The sequence below is a fragment of the Balaenoptera acutorostrata genome, chromosome 2 (genome assembly GCF_949987535.1).
Source record: "Balaenoptera acutorostrata chromosome 2, mBalAcu1.1, whole genome shotgun sequence".
NCBI classification, from domain to species: Eukaryota; Metazoa; Chordata; class Mammalia; order Artiodactyla; family Balaenopteridae; genus Balaenoptera; species Balaenoptera acutorostrata.
This window is the reverse complement of record NC_080065.1, coordinates 45652363-45667129: the sequence shown is the minus strand read 5'-3', so window position 1 is coordinate 45667129 and position 14767 is coordinate 45652363. Positions and strand designations below refer to the sequence as shown.

The 14767-nt window shown below is 40.3% G+C and overlaps 1 protein-coding gene across 1 annotated transcript; it reads right to left on the bottom strand.

Moving 5' to 3' along the window:
• Positions 1-418: 418 nt before the first annotated feature.
• Positions 419-14567, bottom strand: GZMA (granzyme A). Its single transcript, XM_007195587.2, has 5 exons — positions 14507-14567; positions 6766-6913; positions 5081-5222; positions 1663-1935; positions 419-571 (listed from the first exon to the last, which is right to left on the bottom strand). The coding sequence occupies exons 1-5, from the start codon at positions 14565-14567 to the stop codon at positions 419-421; spliced, it is 777 nt and encodes a 258-aa protein (XP_007195649.2).
• Positions 14568-14767: the final 200 nt, after the last annotated feature.

Here is a 14767-nt window from a genome sequence, read left to right as displayed (position 1 = left end):
TGTCCTTATTCCAACATGGAATAGAATATCAGGCTCTAAATTCCTAAGGCCACAAATATTTTGGAGTTTCATTTGGAAGAAAGAAGAATATTCTAAATTTCCCTGAGATTGACTTCCTTTTAAGGATGGACACAAAAGTGACAGTCCTCAAATTCTGAATAAAACAGAGAATCACTGAACTGGGGAACTTTTTCTCAAGGGACATTTCTTGCCATGGATAGAGAACATGTGATGAATCAGTCTTCACTAATCGTGGAAGAGTGAAGGCAGGAGGTTATTTCTTTCATTGCTGATTTTATTTCAGACAGGCTGTCATTTGTACATGGGGTTAAGAGGGTTGTGAGGTGTTTCTTCAGATAGGTCAAGTTAAAACCCCCTTTACTTGGTTACCTCAATTTTCTACTTTGAAGAAGAAATGTTATATGGCTCCTGCAATGGTTTCCTTTATCCAGTTGAGGTATCTTTTGGTAAGGAGAATGTAGATGCCAGGCTTCTGGGGGTTACCACACTTGCCAAAGGAAGTGACACCTCTGAAAACGTTATCACGTATCAGAGGACTTCCAGAATCCCCCTGGAAAAGGAAGTCATATGTTTTAAACAGAAGTGCTTTCCAAAGATATTTACTTACCTTTTTAGTCATTCATTTATTCACTCATTCGCTCATACATTGTTTCTCTCTTTCCTTTTTAAAGGCTAATTTTATATCTCTTTTTATTAATTGTCTGCCCTCAGCATCAATTAACACAGATCTGTTTATATTTTCCAATCATTTTCATTTTGAAAAAGGCAATTCTGGAGAAGATGTACAAACTCATTTTCATCAGTAAAACAAAGAAAGAATAACAAAGGAAGCCTTTAAAATAATTGTGAAAAATAATTGTCTCCTTCAGTTGACCTGTATCCCCTTTTCTTGGTCAGCAGATATTAGGGGAAGAAACTGAATGTAGGGGCTGCCTGAAGGCATGAGATGGGATCTGATCCACTCCCTGCACTAAAGGAGGACACAGGTTAAGCCGTCTCAGACCAAGGAGTATTTGTGATAGTTCAAAAAATTTTTAGGGATCTTTTCCAGTTTTCATCAGCCCTCATTTCATATTCTCTCTGACCTTGCAAAGCACTTCTGGATCATGAGTTCCAAATAGGACCAAACCATAGTCAAGCACATGGAGAGGCAGAAAAACGCAGGAGGTGGGAGTCAGATGGCCCCAGTCCAAGTCCAGGTCCACCCCACTGACAGCCGAGTTATCTAACTTGGGGAAGTAACTTTCTAAGCCTTAATTTCCCTAACTGTAAAATAGAGTTGGTAATAATAGTGTCTATCCCATGGGGCTATTTGAGGATCAAGTGGCATAGAGTATAGAACTTGATATAGTTCCTGCCATCTGATAAATGCCAGCTGTCGTGATCAGTTTTGAGAGGGCTGAACAGCACCCATAAGCGGTGGTTAAGTGGGATCCTGATTATTAGGAACGAGAGAAGTTTCCCTGGGCAGAAGGTTTCCCTTGAGACAAAGGAGCACACACCAGCCCAGTGTCAAGCTGACGTTCTTGCAGGCCTCACACATAAAAAGTAATAATGATAGTCCGCCCTCTTGTTCCTAGGCACTCTATTTAACCTGATTTCCTATAGCCCCCAAACGGTTAACATTTTTAATTTACTTACTTCACATGAATCATCTTCACCTTTTCTACCACCAGCACAGATCATACTGAGATCAATAACTGGATTAAAATTATAGTGCCGGGCATCATTGCATATTTTCCTATCTATCACAGTAATGTTGGCTTCTCTCAAGGCACTTGAAATTTTGCACAAGTCTTTTTTGGTGCTTCCCCATCCTGCCACATGACACTTGGTGTGGGGTTTGACATCGTCTCCTCTTTTTGGTAGCTGAAGTATTCCTACAGCTTTGGTCATAGTTGCTTTACCATCCAGCTAGAAAAGAGACAGGAGATGCAGTTTTAGGGAAGGACAACAGTAACCAAACCCAGAACACAGCTCTGACTGCAATAGATATCTTGCTTATTTAGCATGTTCTTAAGAAGGACATGGCCATAGTCCTGTTCCAACCTAATTGACCATCAGTTATTGATTTTTTAAAAGTCACAGCACACCTTTTCATGCATGTTTTGCTAGGCTAGTCTAGATAAACTTCAGTCCAGCTGACCTGTCAGCAGTGATGAAATTATGTTGGCAGTGACTGACAGTTCCGGGGTTGAAAAGCTGTACTGGAGAATGCAATCATTATTTTATTCAGGTGGTCTTAGGTTTGTGAACTGACTGGTATTGAGACCAATGGAAGGAAGCCAGGGCTCCAGGTGCAGTGGGGCGGGGTGGGAAAGGGGCCGGTGTCCTCATTTTCCGCTTTAGTGGAAATGTGGCTTCCCCGCTTCTGAGCAAGTGCAAACCAGCCTAACTGCCTTTGAGGGCTCACCCACACTCTGACCTTTTCTTTGATTCACTAAGCTCTCTTCTTGGCTCACCACCTTGCTTTCTCTCTTTCTGAAAAGTCAAGGCAAGGAGAGCAGGGAGTGTGATCAAGGTTGAGTAGAGGGTAGAGGAAGATAATTCTACTTCTTTCTTTTCTTCTTGCCTCAAGCTGTAGGGAGTCCTGGTATTACAGACCTTCTAAAAACATAGGAGCACAGCAGCAAAGGCCACTGTCACATTCCTATCATTGCATTGCTTTCAGACCCCACTTCCTGACATTAGACAGTCCCCACTTCCTCAGTGCCCACTCTGAGTTGCTGGTGTGCCCAACCCTTACCCTGCTAGCACTTTGAAAGTGAGATGGCCATAGTCTAAAATCTCTCCATAGAACATGACTTCAAATGCCTACACGCAACGTCTCTGCTTCTCTCCTACTCATGCTTTCTCACAGCCTTCATGCTTGTTGTCTGGTTGGATGGACAAGGAGACAGGAGAACCCCCAGAAAGGACTTCAGGTCTGAATGAATGGATCGGAATTGGAGTCGGGGTGCATATGTTTGTAAGTAGCTCTCCTGGGGTCAGACACACACAGCAGTGATGAGCACATCGGGAGGTTTTAACCGTGGAAAGTTAACCACAAGGAGGTTCTCACACCCTCTTTGTGAGTTCTCTAGCAACATCACCCCACTGACCACAGTGTCAGAGGTGAGAGGGAGTTTCCTGACTCTACTTCAAGACCAAGAACCCCTCGCACCCCCTACTCACCCCACACTATTGTAAAGGAAAGATTTTTAGTTCCTGAAGGAGACTTGACAACTGCTACCACTTTCTTGAAACCTGAGCGCAGAATCTCTTCTCTTGATGACCTTTGCCACTGTCTGGCTTAATTCCATCCCTTATCCAAAATTATTCAGGAAATATTTATGGAGGGCCTACTATGTACTAGGAACTATACTACCTGATATAGGGCATACAAATAAAAAGACAAAAATATCTGTTCTTTGAAGCTTACATTCCAGCGAGGGGGGCAGACAAACAAACTAAAGTACATCAGAAGTGCGTGCTGTGGAGACAAACGCAGGAGGGAAGTAGGCCAGGGAGTGCCCTCTACTGGGCAGGGGAGGGAATTGCCTTTCCCTGCCCAGGGAGGGGGACTGGAGGGGATTAGAGTATAGGGGAGGAGGGGTGACCTGAGAGAGAGGCCCAGCCTGAGAGTCTCAAGGCAGATAGTATGCGGGTCACTGATAAGTATTGGGGAGCAGGGAATGTGGGGAGTTTGCCGGAAACACATGGCACTCTAGGACCCTCTCTTTACTCCTCCTGATGAGGGTGTGTGGATCCCCTGAGCATCCTCTTGACTCCTGCTAGGGAAGTTCCTCATCAAGCCCCTTGGGACAAGTGTGAACCTCAGCTCACACTCTGCCTTCCAGTTCTGCCTTTTCTATTATACTTTTTGCACAGCAGCCAGATAATCCTTCTAAAAACAAGTCTGATCATGTCACTGCCCAGCTTAACACACTTTCCCATCTCCTTCCCCATAAAGTTCAAACTTCTTCCCGTGGTTCACAATATCTGGGTCCCCTCTTTCTCAAATCTCATGATAACTTCCCTTTCTTCCCTTCTTCTTCCAAATGCATTTTCCAGAAAGACTCCTCTTATACACACTGCTCTTCCTGCCTGAAAGGCCCTTTCCTCCTTCTTTCCTACTAACTCCTGCACCTTCTCTAAGAAAGCTTCCCTGACCACCTGGACACACCATGTGCTCCCGTAGAGTCCCCTTCTTAGTCATCTCCATCACGGATGAGTCACATACCACCAGATCAGAGCTGTTGATATATTTGTCTGTCTCTCCCACTAGACTGTGAACACTTTGAGAACAGAACCTATTTACCTTATGAGGAAGAGAAAAGCTTACTGACACTCACAGCTGGGCCACGATTTTTCCTGTTGATCACGAACACTTGTCATAGAGCACCAATATCAGACAAGGTGAGCCTCAAGAAGGGAGCAAAACCTAGGCCGCTCTGCAGTCACGTTTGAGTACAGGCAAAAACAAGGTCATTGTGCCCACCACAAAAATGACCAAGCGCCCCCATCGGCTAAAATGAGTGATTGCTGCTTCTTATCAATCACAGATTTAGCCTCCTAGATAAGTAAGATTCACTGAGATACTCAGTCATAGAATTACCCCACTTCCTGACAACAGTCAGTTCAGAGCAAACTCCTACTTCCTAGACCCCTCCCCCTCATCTGACACAAGCCCAAATCCTAGGATAAGCCCCATCTAACACTCTCTTACTGAGCCACCCCGTGGTTCCTCATGGTGTACAGTCTCCCTTGCTGAGCAAGAATCAATAAATGCAACTTGGTTTGACTGCAGTTGAGTTGCTGGTGGCATTACCACTTTGGATTGACAGGTCTTATCACAGTAGGACTTCTGTCAATATCTGTTAAATTGAACTGAATTCCAAGAGGGTGAACATCTGTACAATTGCGCTGGGTCCCAGCTGTCCTTCTTACCCCTACATCCTGGCATTAGCCAACCACTGGCTATGAGGCCAGTGTGTAAAAACTAGTTTCAGGTTAAACTGACCAAATTTCAAAATTCAGCAATTTCAAAATAGTTATTGAAAAAAAACCCCATATTTACCTGAAGGAGTTGAAGATCCCCTTCAAATGTCTGTGGATTGAAGCATGGATGGGGAATTGCCTTTTTAATGGAAAATACTTGATCATATTTCTCTTTATGGGAGGTAGAGTGGGCCCCAAGAATAACTCGAGGATTGCCCTTCCTGGAAAAAAACAAGGACAATGTATCATTTATGTGAGAGAATAGATGAAATTAAGCATGAACTTAATTTATTAAATCTGACCAGTTATTTCAGATGGTTTCCTATTTATAAACAAACACAGCAAGGCAGGGGGGAATTTATGAGGTTTTTTCTTTTGGTGTTTTAGTTATTTTTACCTAAAACTCCCAAGACATGTGTTATCTTAGGTGCTTCAGCTTCACATCTTTTCAAGGAAGAAGCAACAGGAGAGAAATCCCAGGTCTTTTGGCAGAGGCAAGAGCGTTGGGTTGGCAAGGCCTGGAGAGGTATGCTTGGGTGCAGACCAAAGAGGACTGCTGCAGGAAGAGGAGCTGCCAGTTTCTCCATCTGCCTTGGATTTGTGGAATCAACACCTAATGGAAGAGACTCAACCCAAGAACTAGAGACTAAACCTAAGAGTGAGAGCAGGGGTAGTGGGTTTGCTTTTCTGTGTTTCAGGGAGACAGTGTACCTTGCTTAAGTCTTCAAAGATGACAAAGATGGAAAAAAGTCAGGCTTTTAATAGGTAGGACTGAAGAAATGAATCGACTTTATAGTGAAATTTTAAAGCTGAACCTAAATACACACACACACACGAGCAAATAAACTGCTAGCCCCTAAGTCTAGTTTGTGAACCTAATGATAGCTATCTGGGAGAGGTGGGCACAAGCATTTCTTGATTTGCCGGACAGACTTTGCACCAAGTGGGTCTGTTAATCAAGAGTGCCAGTGGTGATCTTCACAGTGTACATTGTGCTGAATTTCCTACTTGATAAATTCTCATTTGATACAACAACATAATGCAGATCTGTTTTGATCTTCTTTGTGGGAAGCTAGTTTTTAAGTCTCTTTTTTTATTCATGCAATTTATGCAAAAGTGAGCAGGGAAATAGTAGGTACCAACAAGAGGTACTGATAAAGAAAACAGCAGCATATCCTTGTGATAAACATTATTTTGACTTTCAAATCACAATTAAGAAAAACATTAGTTTGAACCATAGGAAATGGCTATTTTGTAAAGTCAAACAGTTAAATATCAGTAATTTCTTATGGTTCAATCTAATATGTAGCAACATGGGACAAAACTAATTATATAACAGTAAGTAAATTGCTTGTTATCATAGAGAACACTTAACTTGCTCAACTGTGTAAAATATACTTATGGAAAAAGCTTGCAACAAAATATAGCAAAATATTAACAGTGATTGTGTGAAGTTGATAAGATTATGAGTGCTATTTCTCACCATTTTGTTTTTCAAAATGTTGATAATATTGTTATTTATAGTGAAAAAAAAATTTAAATAATATGAGAAAATGGTCATGCATTTCAATTTTATTCTATAGGATCTGGCCTTTGCTTATAGAGGTAAACGTAATAATAGTCCGTATCAGTGACTGTGCTTGTGCACTTTCTTCTCCATCTCTACCTAATTTTGGTTTTGGACTTCATTTTCACAGCCCCTGTCCCCACCCCCCCCCCACCCCCCAAACTGCCTGAGAATGAGAGGAGCTCAGAGTTACTTACAGGTCACAGTGAGCAGCTGTCAACACCCAGTTTTCTTTGATCAAAGCCCCTGCACAGACTTTCAGCCCTTTGATTAGAGCCATGTAGCGTCTTGTGTGAGGTGGCACTTCTTTTCCTCCTATAATTCCCTCACAGGATACTGGAAACACTAAAAGAGTGATCCAGAGTGAAATCCTATCTTACCAAGTCATGCTTCCCTCTGAAAAGTTCTGATATAATGAATAGATCCAGATCGAGTACATAGACGTGCACTCTGTGTCAGGGAGAGAAGATCAAAGCAGTCCAGGTGGCACAGAGTTTTTAAAATTTTCCATGGCAGCTCTGTATAATAGTATCTTGAACTTAAACAATCTTCTCTTCCTCAAGAATGCAAAGCACCTTTAACATAATGTCTGTCTCCTTCCTATCCCTGGGAGGTAGAAAATGTCAGGCAATAGAGTCTCTTTTCTTAAAGCTCAAAAAGCAAAAAGATTAAAGACTTAACATCACACAGTAAGAGCAGATTGGGGAGAAACCCCATTCTCCTGTTTCTGCCATTACTAGTCTGTTCACTTCCTATTACAGGCTGCATTGTCTCAGTCTTGGGTTGGACACTGTTATTGACCTTAAAAATCTCAGTGTTCCATGGCGAGATTATTATTTGGAATGATGGTTTGGTAAGTTATATTAAATTCAAAGAAAAAAACTCAACAATATAGTAGCAATAATAATGAAAGCGTCTGTGATTTACCAGGCACCGGTTAGTTTCAGACACTGGTTCTGATGTTTGCTACAATGCAAGGTGGGTGTTATTATTCCCATGTAGAGATAAGGAACATGAAGTTTAGACAGGGCAATTACCTCACCCAAGTTCACACAACTAATAAATAGCAAAGCAGTCTTCTAATACTGTTCCACATCATGAAAAATCATACTCTTTCCATTGTGATGCACTGTTTGCCTAAAGTAGTGGCTCTGAGCTTCCGCCGTCGCTGCGCAGCGTCAGCTCTACTCTGCCTAGTTTTCCTTCTTCAGATGATGAAATTCACCTGAGACCACATAGCCAGAGAAGGCCAAACTGAGTTTTGAATCTAGGCAATCTTGACCCCAGAGCCTTCCGGCCTAAAGCTGTGTGGATGAAAGGCTCTTGGTGCTCCAGCCAGGCATCAGGGCCGTGCCTCTGAGGTGGGAGAGCCAACTTCAGGACACTGGTCCACAAGAGACCTCCCAGCTCCACGTAATACCAAACGGCAAAAATCTCCCAGAGATCTCCATCTCAACATCAAGACCCAGCTTCACTCAACGACCAGCAAGCTACAGTGCTGGACACCCTATGCCAAACAACTAGCTAGACAGGAACACAACCCCATCCATTAGCAGAGAGGCTGCCTAAAATCAAAATAAGGCCACAGGCACCCCAAAATACACCACCAGACGTGGAAGTGCCCACCAGAAAGACAAGATCTAGCCTCATCCACCAGAACTCAGGCACTAGTTCCCTCCACCAGGAAGCCTACACAACCCACTGAACCAACCTTAGCCACTGGGGACAGATACCAAAAACAACGGGAACTACGAACCTGCAGCCTGTGAAAAGGAGACCCCAAACACAGTAAGATAGGCAAAATGAGACGACAGAAAAACACACAGCAGATGAAGGAGCAGGCTCAAAACACACTGGACTTAACAAATGAAGAGGAAATAGGTAGTCTACCTGAAAAAGAATTCAGAATAATGATAGTAAGGATGATCCAAAATCTTGGAAATAGAATAGACAAAATGCAAGAAACATTTAACAAGGATGTAGAAGAACTAAAGAGGAACGAAGCAATGATGAAAAACACAATAAATGAAATTAAAAATACTCTAGATGGGATCAATAGTAGAATAACTGAGGCAGAAGAAAGGATAAGTGACCTGGAAGATAAAATGGTGGAAATAACTACTACAGAGCAGGATAAAGAAAAAAGAATGAAAAGAACTGAGGACAGTCTCAGGGACCTCTGGGACAACATTAAACGTGCCAACATTCGAATTATAGGGGTACCAGAAGAAGAAGAGAAAAAGAAAGGGACTGAGAAAATTTTTGAAGAGATTATAGTTGAAAACTTCCCTAATATGGGAAAGGAAATAGTTAATCAAGTCCTGGAAGCACAGAGAGTCCCATACAGGATAAACCCAAGGAGGAACACGCCAAGACACATATTAATCAAACTGTCAAAAATTAAATATAAGGAAAACATATTAAAGGCAGCAAGGGAAAAAAAACAAATAACACACAAGGGAATCCCCATAAGGTTAACATCTGATCTCTCAGCAGAAACTCTGCAAGCCAGAAGGGAGTGGCAGGATATACTTAAAGTCATGAAGGAGAAAAACCTACAACCAAGATTACTCTACCCAGCAAGGATCTCATTCAGATTCGATGGAGAAATTAAAACCTTTACAGACAAGCAAAAGCTGAGAGAGTTCAGCACCACCAAACCAGCTTTACAACAAATGCTAAAGGAAATTCTCTAGGCAAGAAACACAAGAGAAGGAAAACACCTACAATAACAAACCCAATACATTTAAGAAAATGGGAATAGGAACATACATATCGATAATTACCTTGAATGTAAATGGATTAAATGCTCCCACCAAAAGACACAGGCTGGCTGAATGGATACAAAAACAAGACCCATACATATGCTGTCTACAAGAGACCCACTTCAGACCTAGGGACACATACAGACTGAAAGTGAGGGGATGGAAAAAGATATTCCATGCAAATGGAAATCAAAAGAAAGCTGGAGTAGCAATTCTCATATCAGACAAAATAGACTTTAAAATAAAGACTATTACAAGAGACAAAGAAGGACACTATATAATGATCAAGGGATCGATCCAAGAGGAAGGTATAACAATTGTAAATATTTATGCACCCAACATAGGAGCACCTCAATACATAAGGCAAATACTAACAGCCATGAAAGGGGAAATTGACAGCAACACAATCATAGTAGGGGACTTTAACACCCCACTTTCACCAATGGACAGATCATCCAAAATGAAAATAAATAAGGAAACACAAGCTTTAAATGATACATTAAACAATATGGACTTAATTGATATTTATAGGACATTCCACCCAAAAACAACAGAATACACATTTTTCTCAAGTGCTCATGGAACATTCTCCAGGATAGATCATATCTTGGGTCACAAATCAAGCCTTGGTAAATTTAAGAAAATTGAAATCGTATCAAGTATCTTTTCCGACCACAACGCTATGAGACTAGATATCAATTACAGGAAAAGATCTGTAAAAAATACAAACACATGGAGGCTACACAATACATTACTTAATAACGAAGTGATTACTGAAGAAATCAAAGGGGAAATCAAAAAATACCTAGAAACAAATGACAATGGAGACACGACGACCCAAAACCTATGGGACACAGCAAAAGCAGTGCTAAGAGGGAAGTTTATAGCAATACAAGCCTACCTCAAGAAACAGGAAACATCTCGAATAAACAACCTAACCTTGCACCTAAAGCAATTAGAGAAAGAAGAACAAAAAAACCCCAAAGCCAGCAGAAGGAAAGAAATTATAAAGATCAGGTCAGAAATAAATGAAAAAGAAATGAAGGAAACAATAGCAAAAATCAATGAAACTAAAAGCTGGTTCTTTGAGAAGATAAACAAAATTGATAAACCATTAGCCAGACTCATCAAGAGAAAAAGGGAGAAGACTCAGATCAATAGAATTAGAAATGAAAAAGGGGAAGTAACCACTGACACTGCAGAAATACAAAAGATCATGAGAGATTACTACAAGCAACTCTATGCCAATAAAATGGACAACCTGGAAGAAATGGACAGATTCTTAGAAATGCACAAACTGCCGAGACTGAACCAGGAAGAAATAGAAAATATGAACAGACCAATCACAAGCACTGAAATTGAAACTGTGATTAAAAACCTTCCAACAAACAAAAGCCCAGGACCAGATGGCTTCACAGGCGAATTCTATCAAACATTTAGAGAAGAGCTAACACCTATCCTTCTCAAACTCTTCCAAAATATTGCAGAGGGAGGAACACTCCCAAACTCATTCTACGAGGCCACCATCACCCTGATACCAAAACCAGACAAAGATGTCACAAAGAAAGAAAACTACAGGCCAATATCACTGATGAACATAGATGCAAAAATCCTCAACAAAATACTAGCAAACAGAATCCAACAGCACATTAAAAGGATCATACACCATGATCAAGTGGGGTTTATCCCAGGAATGCAAGGATTCTTCAATATACGCAAATCAATCAATGTGATACACCATATTAACAAATTGAAGGAGAAAAACCATATGATCATCTCAATAGATGCAGAGAAAGCTTTCGACAAAATTCAACACCCATTTATGATAAAAGCCCTGCAGAAAGTAGGCATAGAGGGAACTTTCCTCAACATAATAAAGGCCATATATGACAAACCCACAGCCAACATTGTCCTCAATGGTGAAAAACTGAAACCATTTCCACTAAGATCAGGAACAAGACAAGGTTGCCCACTCTCACCACTATTATTCAACATAGTTTTGGAAGTGTTAGCCACAGCAATCAGAGAAGACAAAGAAATAAAAGGAATCCAAATCGGAAAAGAAGAAGTAAAGCTGTCACGGTTTGCAGATGACATGATACTATACATAGAGAATCCTAAAGATGCTACCAGAAAACTCCTAGAGCTAATCAATGAATTTGGTAAAGTAGCAGGATACAAAATTAATGCACAGAAATCTCTTGCATTTCTATACACTAATGACGAAAAATCTGAAAGTGAAATTAAGAAAACACTCCCATTTACCATTGCAACAAAAAGAATAAAATATCTAGGAATAAACCTACCTAAGGAGACAAAAGACCTGTATGCAGAAAATTATAAGACACTGATGAAAGAAATTAAAGATGATACAAATAGATGGAGAGACATACCATGTTCCTGGATTGGAAGAATCAACATTGTGAAAATGACTCTACTACCCAAAGCAATCTACAGATTCAATGCAATCCCTATCAAACTACCACTGGCATTTTTCACAGAACTAGAACAAAAAATTTCACAATTTGTATGGAAACACAAAAGACCCCGAATAGCCAAAGCAATCTTGAGAACGAAAAATGGAGCTGGGGGAATCAGGCTCCCTGACTTCAGACTATATTACAAAGCTTCAGTAATCAAGACAGTTTGGTATTGGCACAAAAACAGAAATATAGATCAATGGAACAGGATAGAAAGCCCAGAGATAAACCCACACACATATGGTCAACTTATCTTTGATAAAGGAGGCAAGCATATACAGTGGAGAAAAGACAGCCTCTTCAATAAGTGGTGCTGGGAAAATTGGACAGGAACATGTAAAAGTATGAAACTAGAACACTCCCTGACACCATGCACAAAAATAAACTCAAAATGGATTAAAGACCTAAGTGTAAGGGCAGACACTATCAAACTCTTAGAGGAAAACATAGGCAGAACACTCTATGACATACATCACAGCAAGATTCTTTTTGACCCAGCTCCCAGAGAAATGGAAATAAGAACACAAATAAACAAATGGGACCTAATGAAACTGAAAAGCTTTTGCACAGCAAAGGAAACCATAAACAAGACCAAAAGACAACCCTCAGAATGGGAGAAAATATTTGCAAATGAAGCAACTGACAAAGGATTAATCTCCAAGATTTACAAGCAGCTCATGCAGCTCAATAACAAAAAAACGAACAACCCAATCCAAAAATGGGCAGAAGATCTAAATAGACATTTCTCCAAAGAAGATATACAGATGGCCTACAGACACATGAAAGAATGCTCAACATCATTAATCATTAGAGAAATGCAAATCAAAACTACAATGAGATATCATCTCACACCGGTCAGAATGGCCATCATCAAAAAATCTAGAAACAATAAATGCTGGAGAGGGTGTGGAGGAAAGGGAACACTCTTGCACTGTTGGTGGGAATGTAAATTGATACAGCCACTATGGAGAACAGTATGGAGGTTCCTTAAAAAACTACAAATAGAACTACCATACGACCCAGCAATCCCACTACTGGGCATATACCCTGAGAAAACCATAGGTCAAAAAGAGTCATGTACCAAAATGTTCATTGCAGCTCTATTTACAATAGCCAGGACATGGAAGCAACCTAAATGTCCATCGACAGATGAATGGATAAAGAAGATGTGGCACATATATACAATGGAATATTACTCAGCCATAAAAAGAAATGAAATGGAGGTATTTGTAATGAGGTGGATGGAGTTAGAGTCTGTCATACAGAGTGAAGTAAGTCAGAAAGAGAAAAACAAATACAGTATGCTAACACATATATATGGAATCTAAGGGAAAAAAAAGAAGAAAAAAAAAAAGGCCATGAAGAACCTAGTGGCAAGACGGGAATAAAGACACAGACCTACTAGAGAATGGACTTGAGGATATGGGGAGGGGGTGGGGTGAGATGTGACAGGGTAAGAGAGTGTCATGGACATATATACACTACCAAATGTAAAATAGATAGCTAGTGGGAAGCAGCCGCATAGCACAGGGAGATCAGCTCGGTGCTTTGTGACCACCTAGAGGGGTGGGATGGGGAGGGTGGGAGGGAGGGAGATGCAAGAGGGAAGAGAAATGGGAACATATTGTATATGTATAACTGATTCACTTTGTTATAAAGCAGATGCTAACACACTATTGTAAGGCGATTATACTTCAATAAAGATGTTTGAAAAAAAAAAAAAAGAAAGTAAAAGATAACAAAAAAAAAAAAAGTAGTGGCTCTGTACCTTTGTTAGTTTCGAAATATAGAGCCATTTGAGAATCTGATATAGTACAGACACACAGATGCATGTAAATATATGCATACAGTTTTGGGAGAGTCACAGACTTCTTGATGCCCACCCATGGCCTTGAGGGAGCTCGTGGATCCCACATTAAGAATCCCAGCTCTGAAGGTATCATTGAGCTATAAGATATCATAGTGTGTGGTTAAGAACCTGAACTCTGGGTTCAAATCCCAGCCCTACTACTTACTAGTTGATGACTTTAGTAAATTGACTTAGCCTCTCTGTGCCTTGGTTTCCTCATATATAAAATGGGCTGATAACAATGATACTTAAGAAGAGTATATGTAAAACACGTAGAATACTGCTATACTTCATTGTAAGTTTTATGCAGTGTTGGCGTGCGTGCACATACACACACACACGTGCACAGACACACACACAGTTCATTAGATTATTTTACATTGATGTTATTGCTTTCTTCACCACCCCCACTGCTGGAAATAGACACTCACAAATACCTCCTGAAAACCAAAGTTTTAAGATTTATCTGAGAGCTATGACTACTCAGTTGTGTCTGTATGACTGAGCCCTCCAGTTAATAAGTAATCTATCCATCCCCAATTTAACGGCTTTGTTGGTTTTTCACTTGAAGATTGAGCTCTGTAGATCTGGCCTGAATTTATGATAACCTCCAGATATAGTTAATGCTTTCATATTTTTGCTGTAGACAAAATAGGGTATGTTTTCATCTTAAAAAGCCAATATGCCATTTAGATAGCAAAGAAAAAAGGTAACATGAAAAATTATTGGAAATTAACTTGTGATTTCTTTTTCCCTTTTACACAATATTAAACAAAAATTAAAGCAATATAAAATTCTATTTTCTTATAAGCAAAACTAAAAAGAATATGGAAATATGTCTTACCTCCAGGAATTAGAAGGAGACACATGCCAGTGGGAAAAGAGAAAGGGAAAGGAATTTTCATGGCTTCTGTTACTCACATATGAAGACTATTTAGTTTCAGGTACTGACTTAGTAATATATAATGAAACACAAAGGATGTGGGTTTTTTCTTTTTATCTGTCTCTGCTATGTGGCTAAAGAGTTTGGTATTTTATTACTGGAAGACATAGCTTTATTTTAGAGATGGTGTGGTTACTTATTTGTTTCACATTTCCTTCAGGG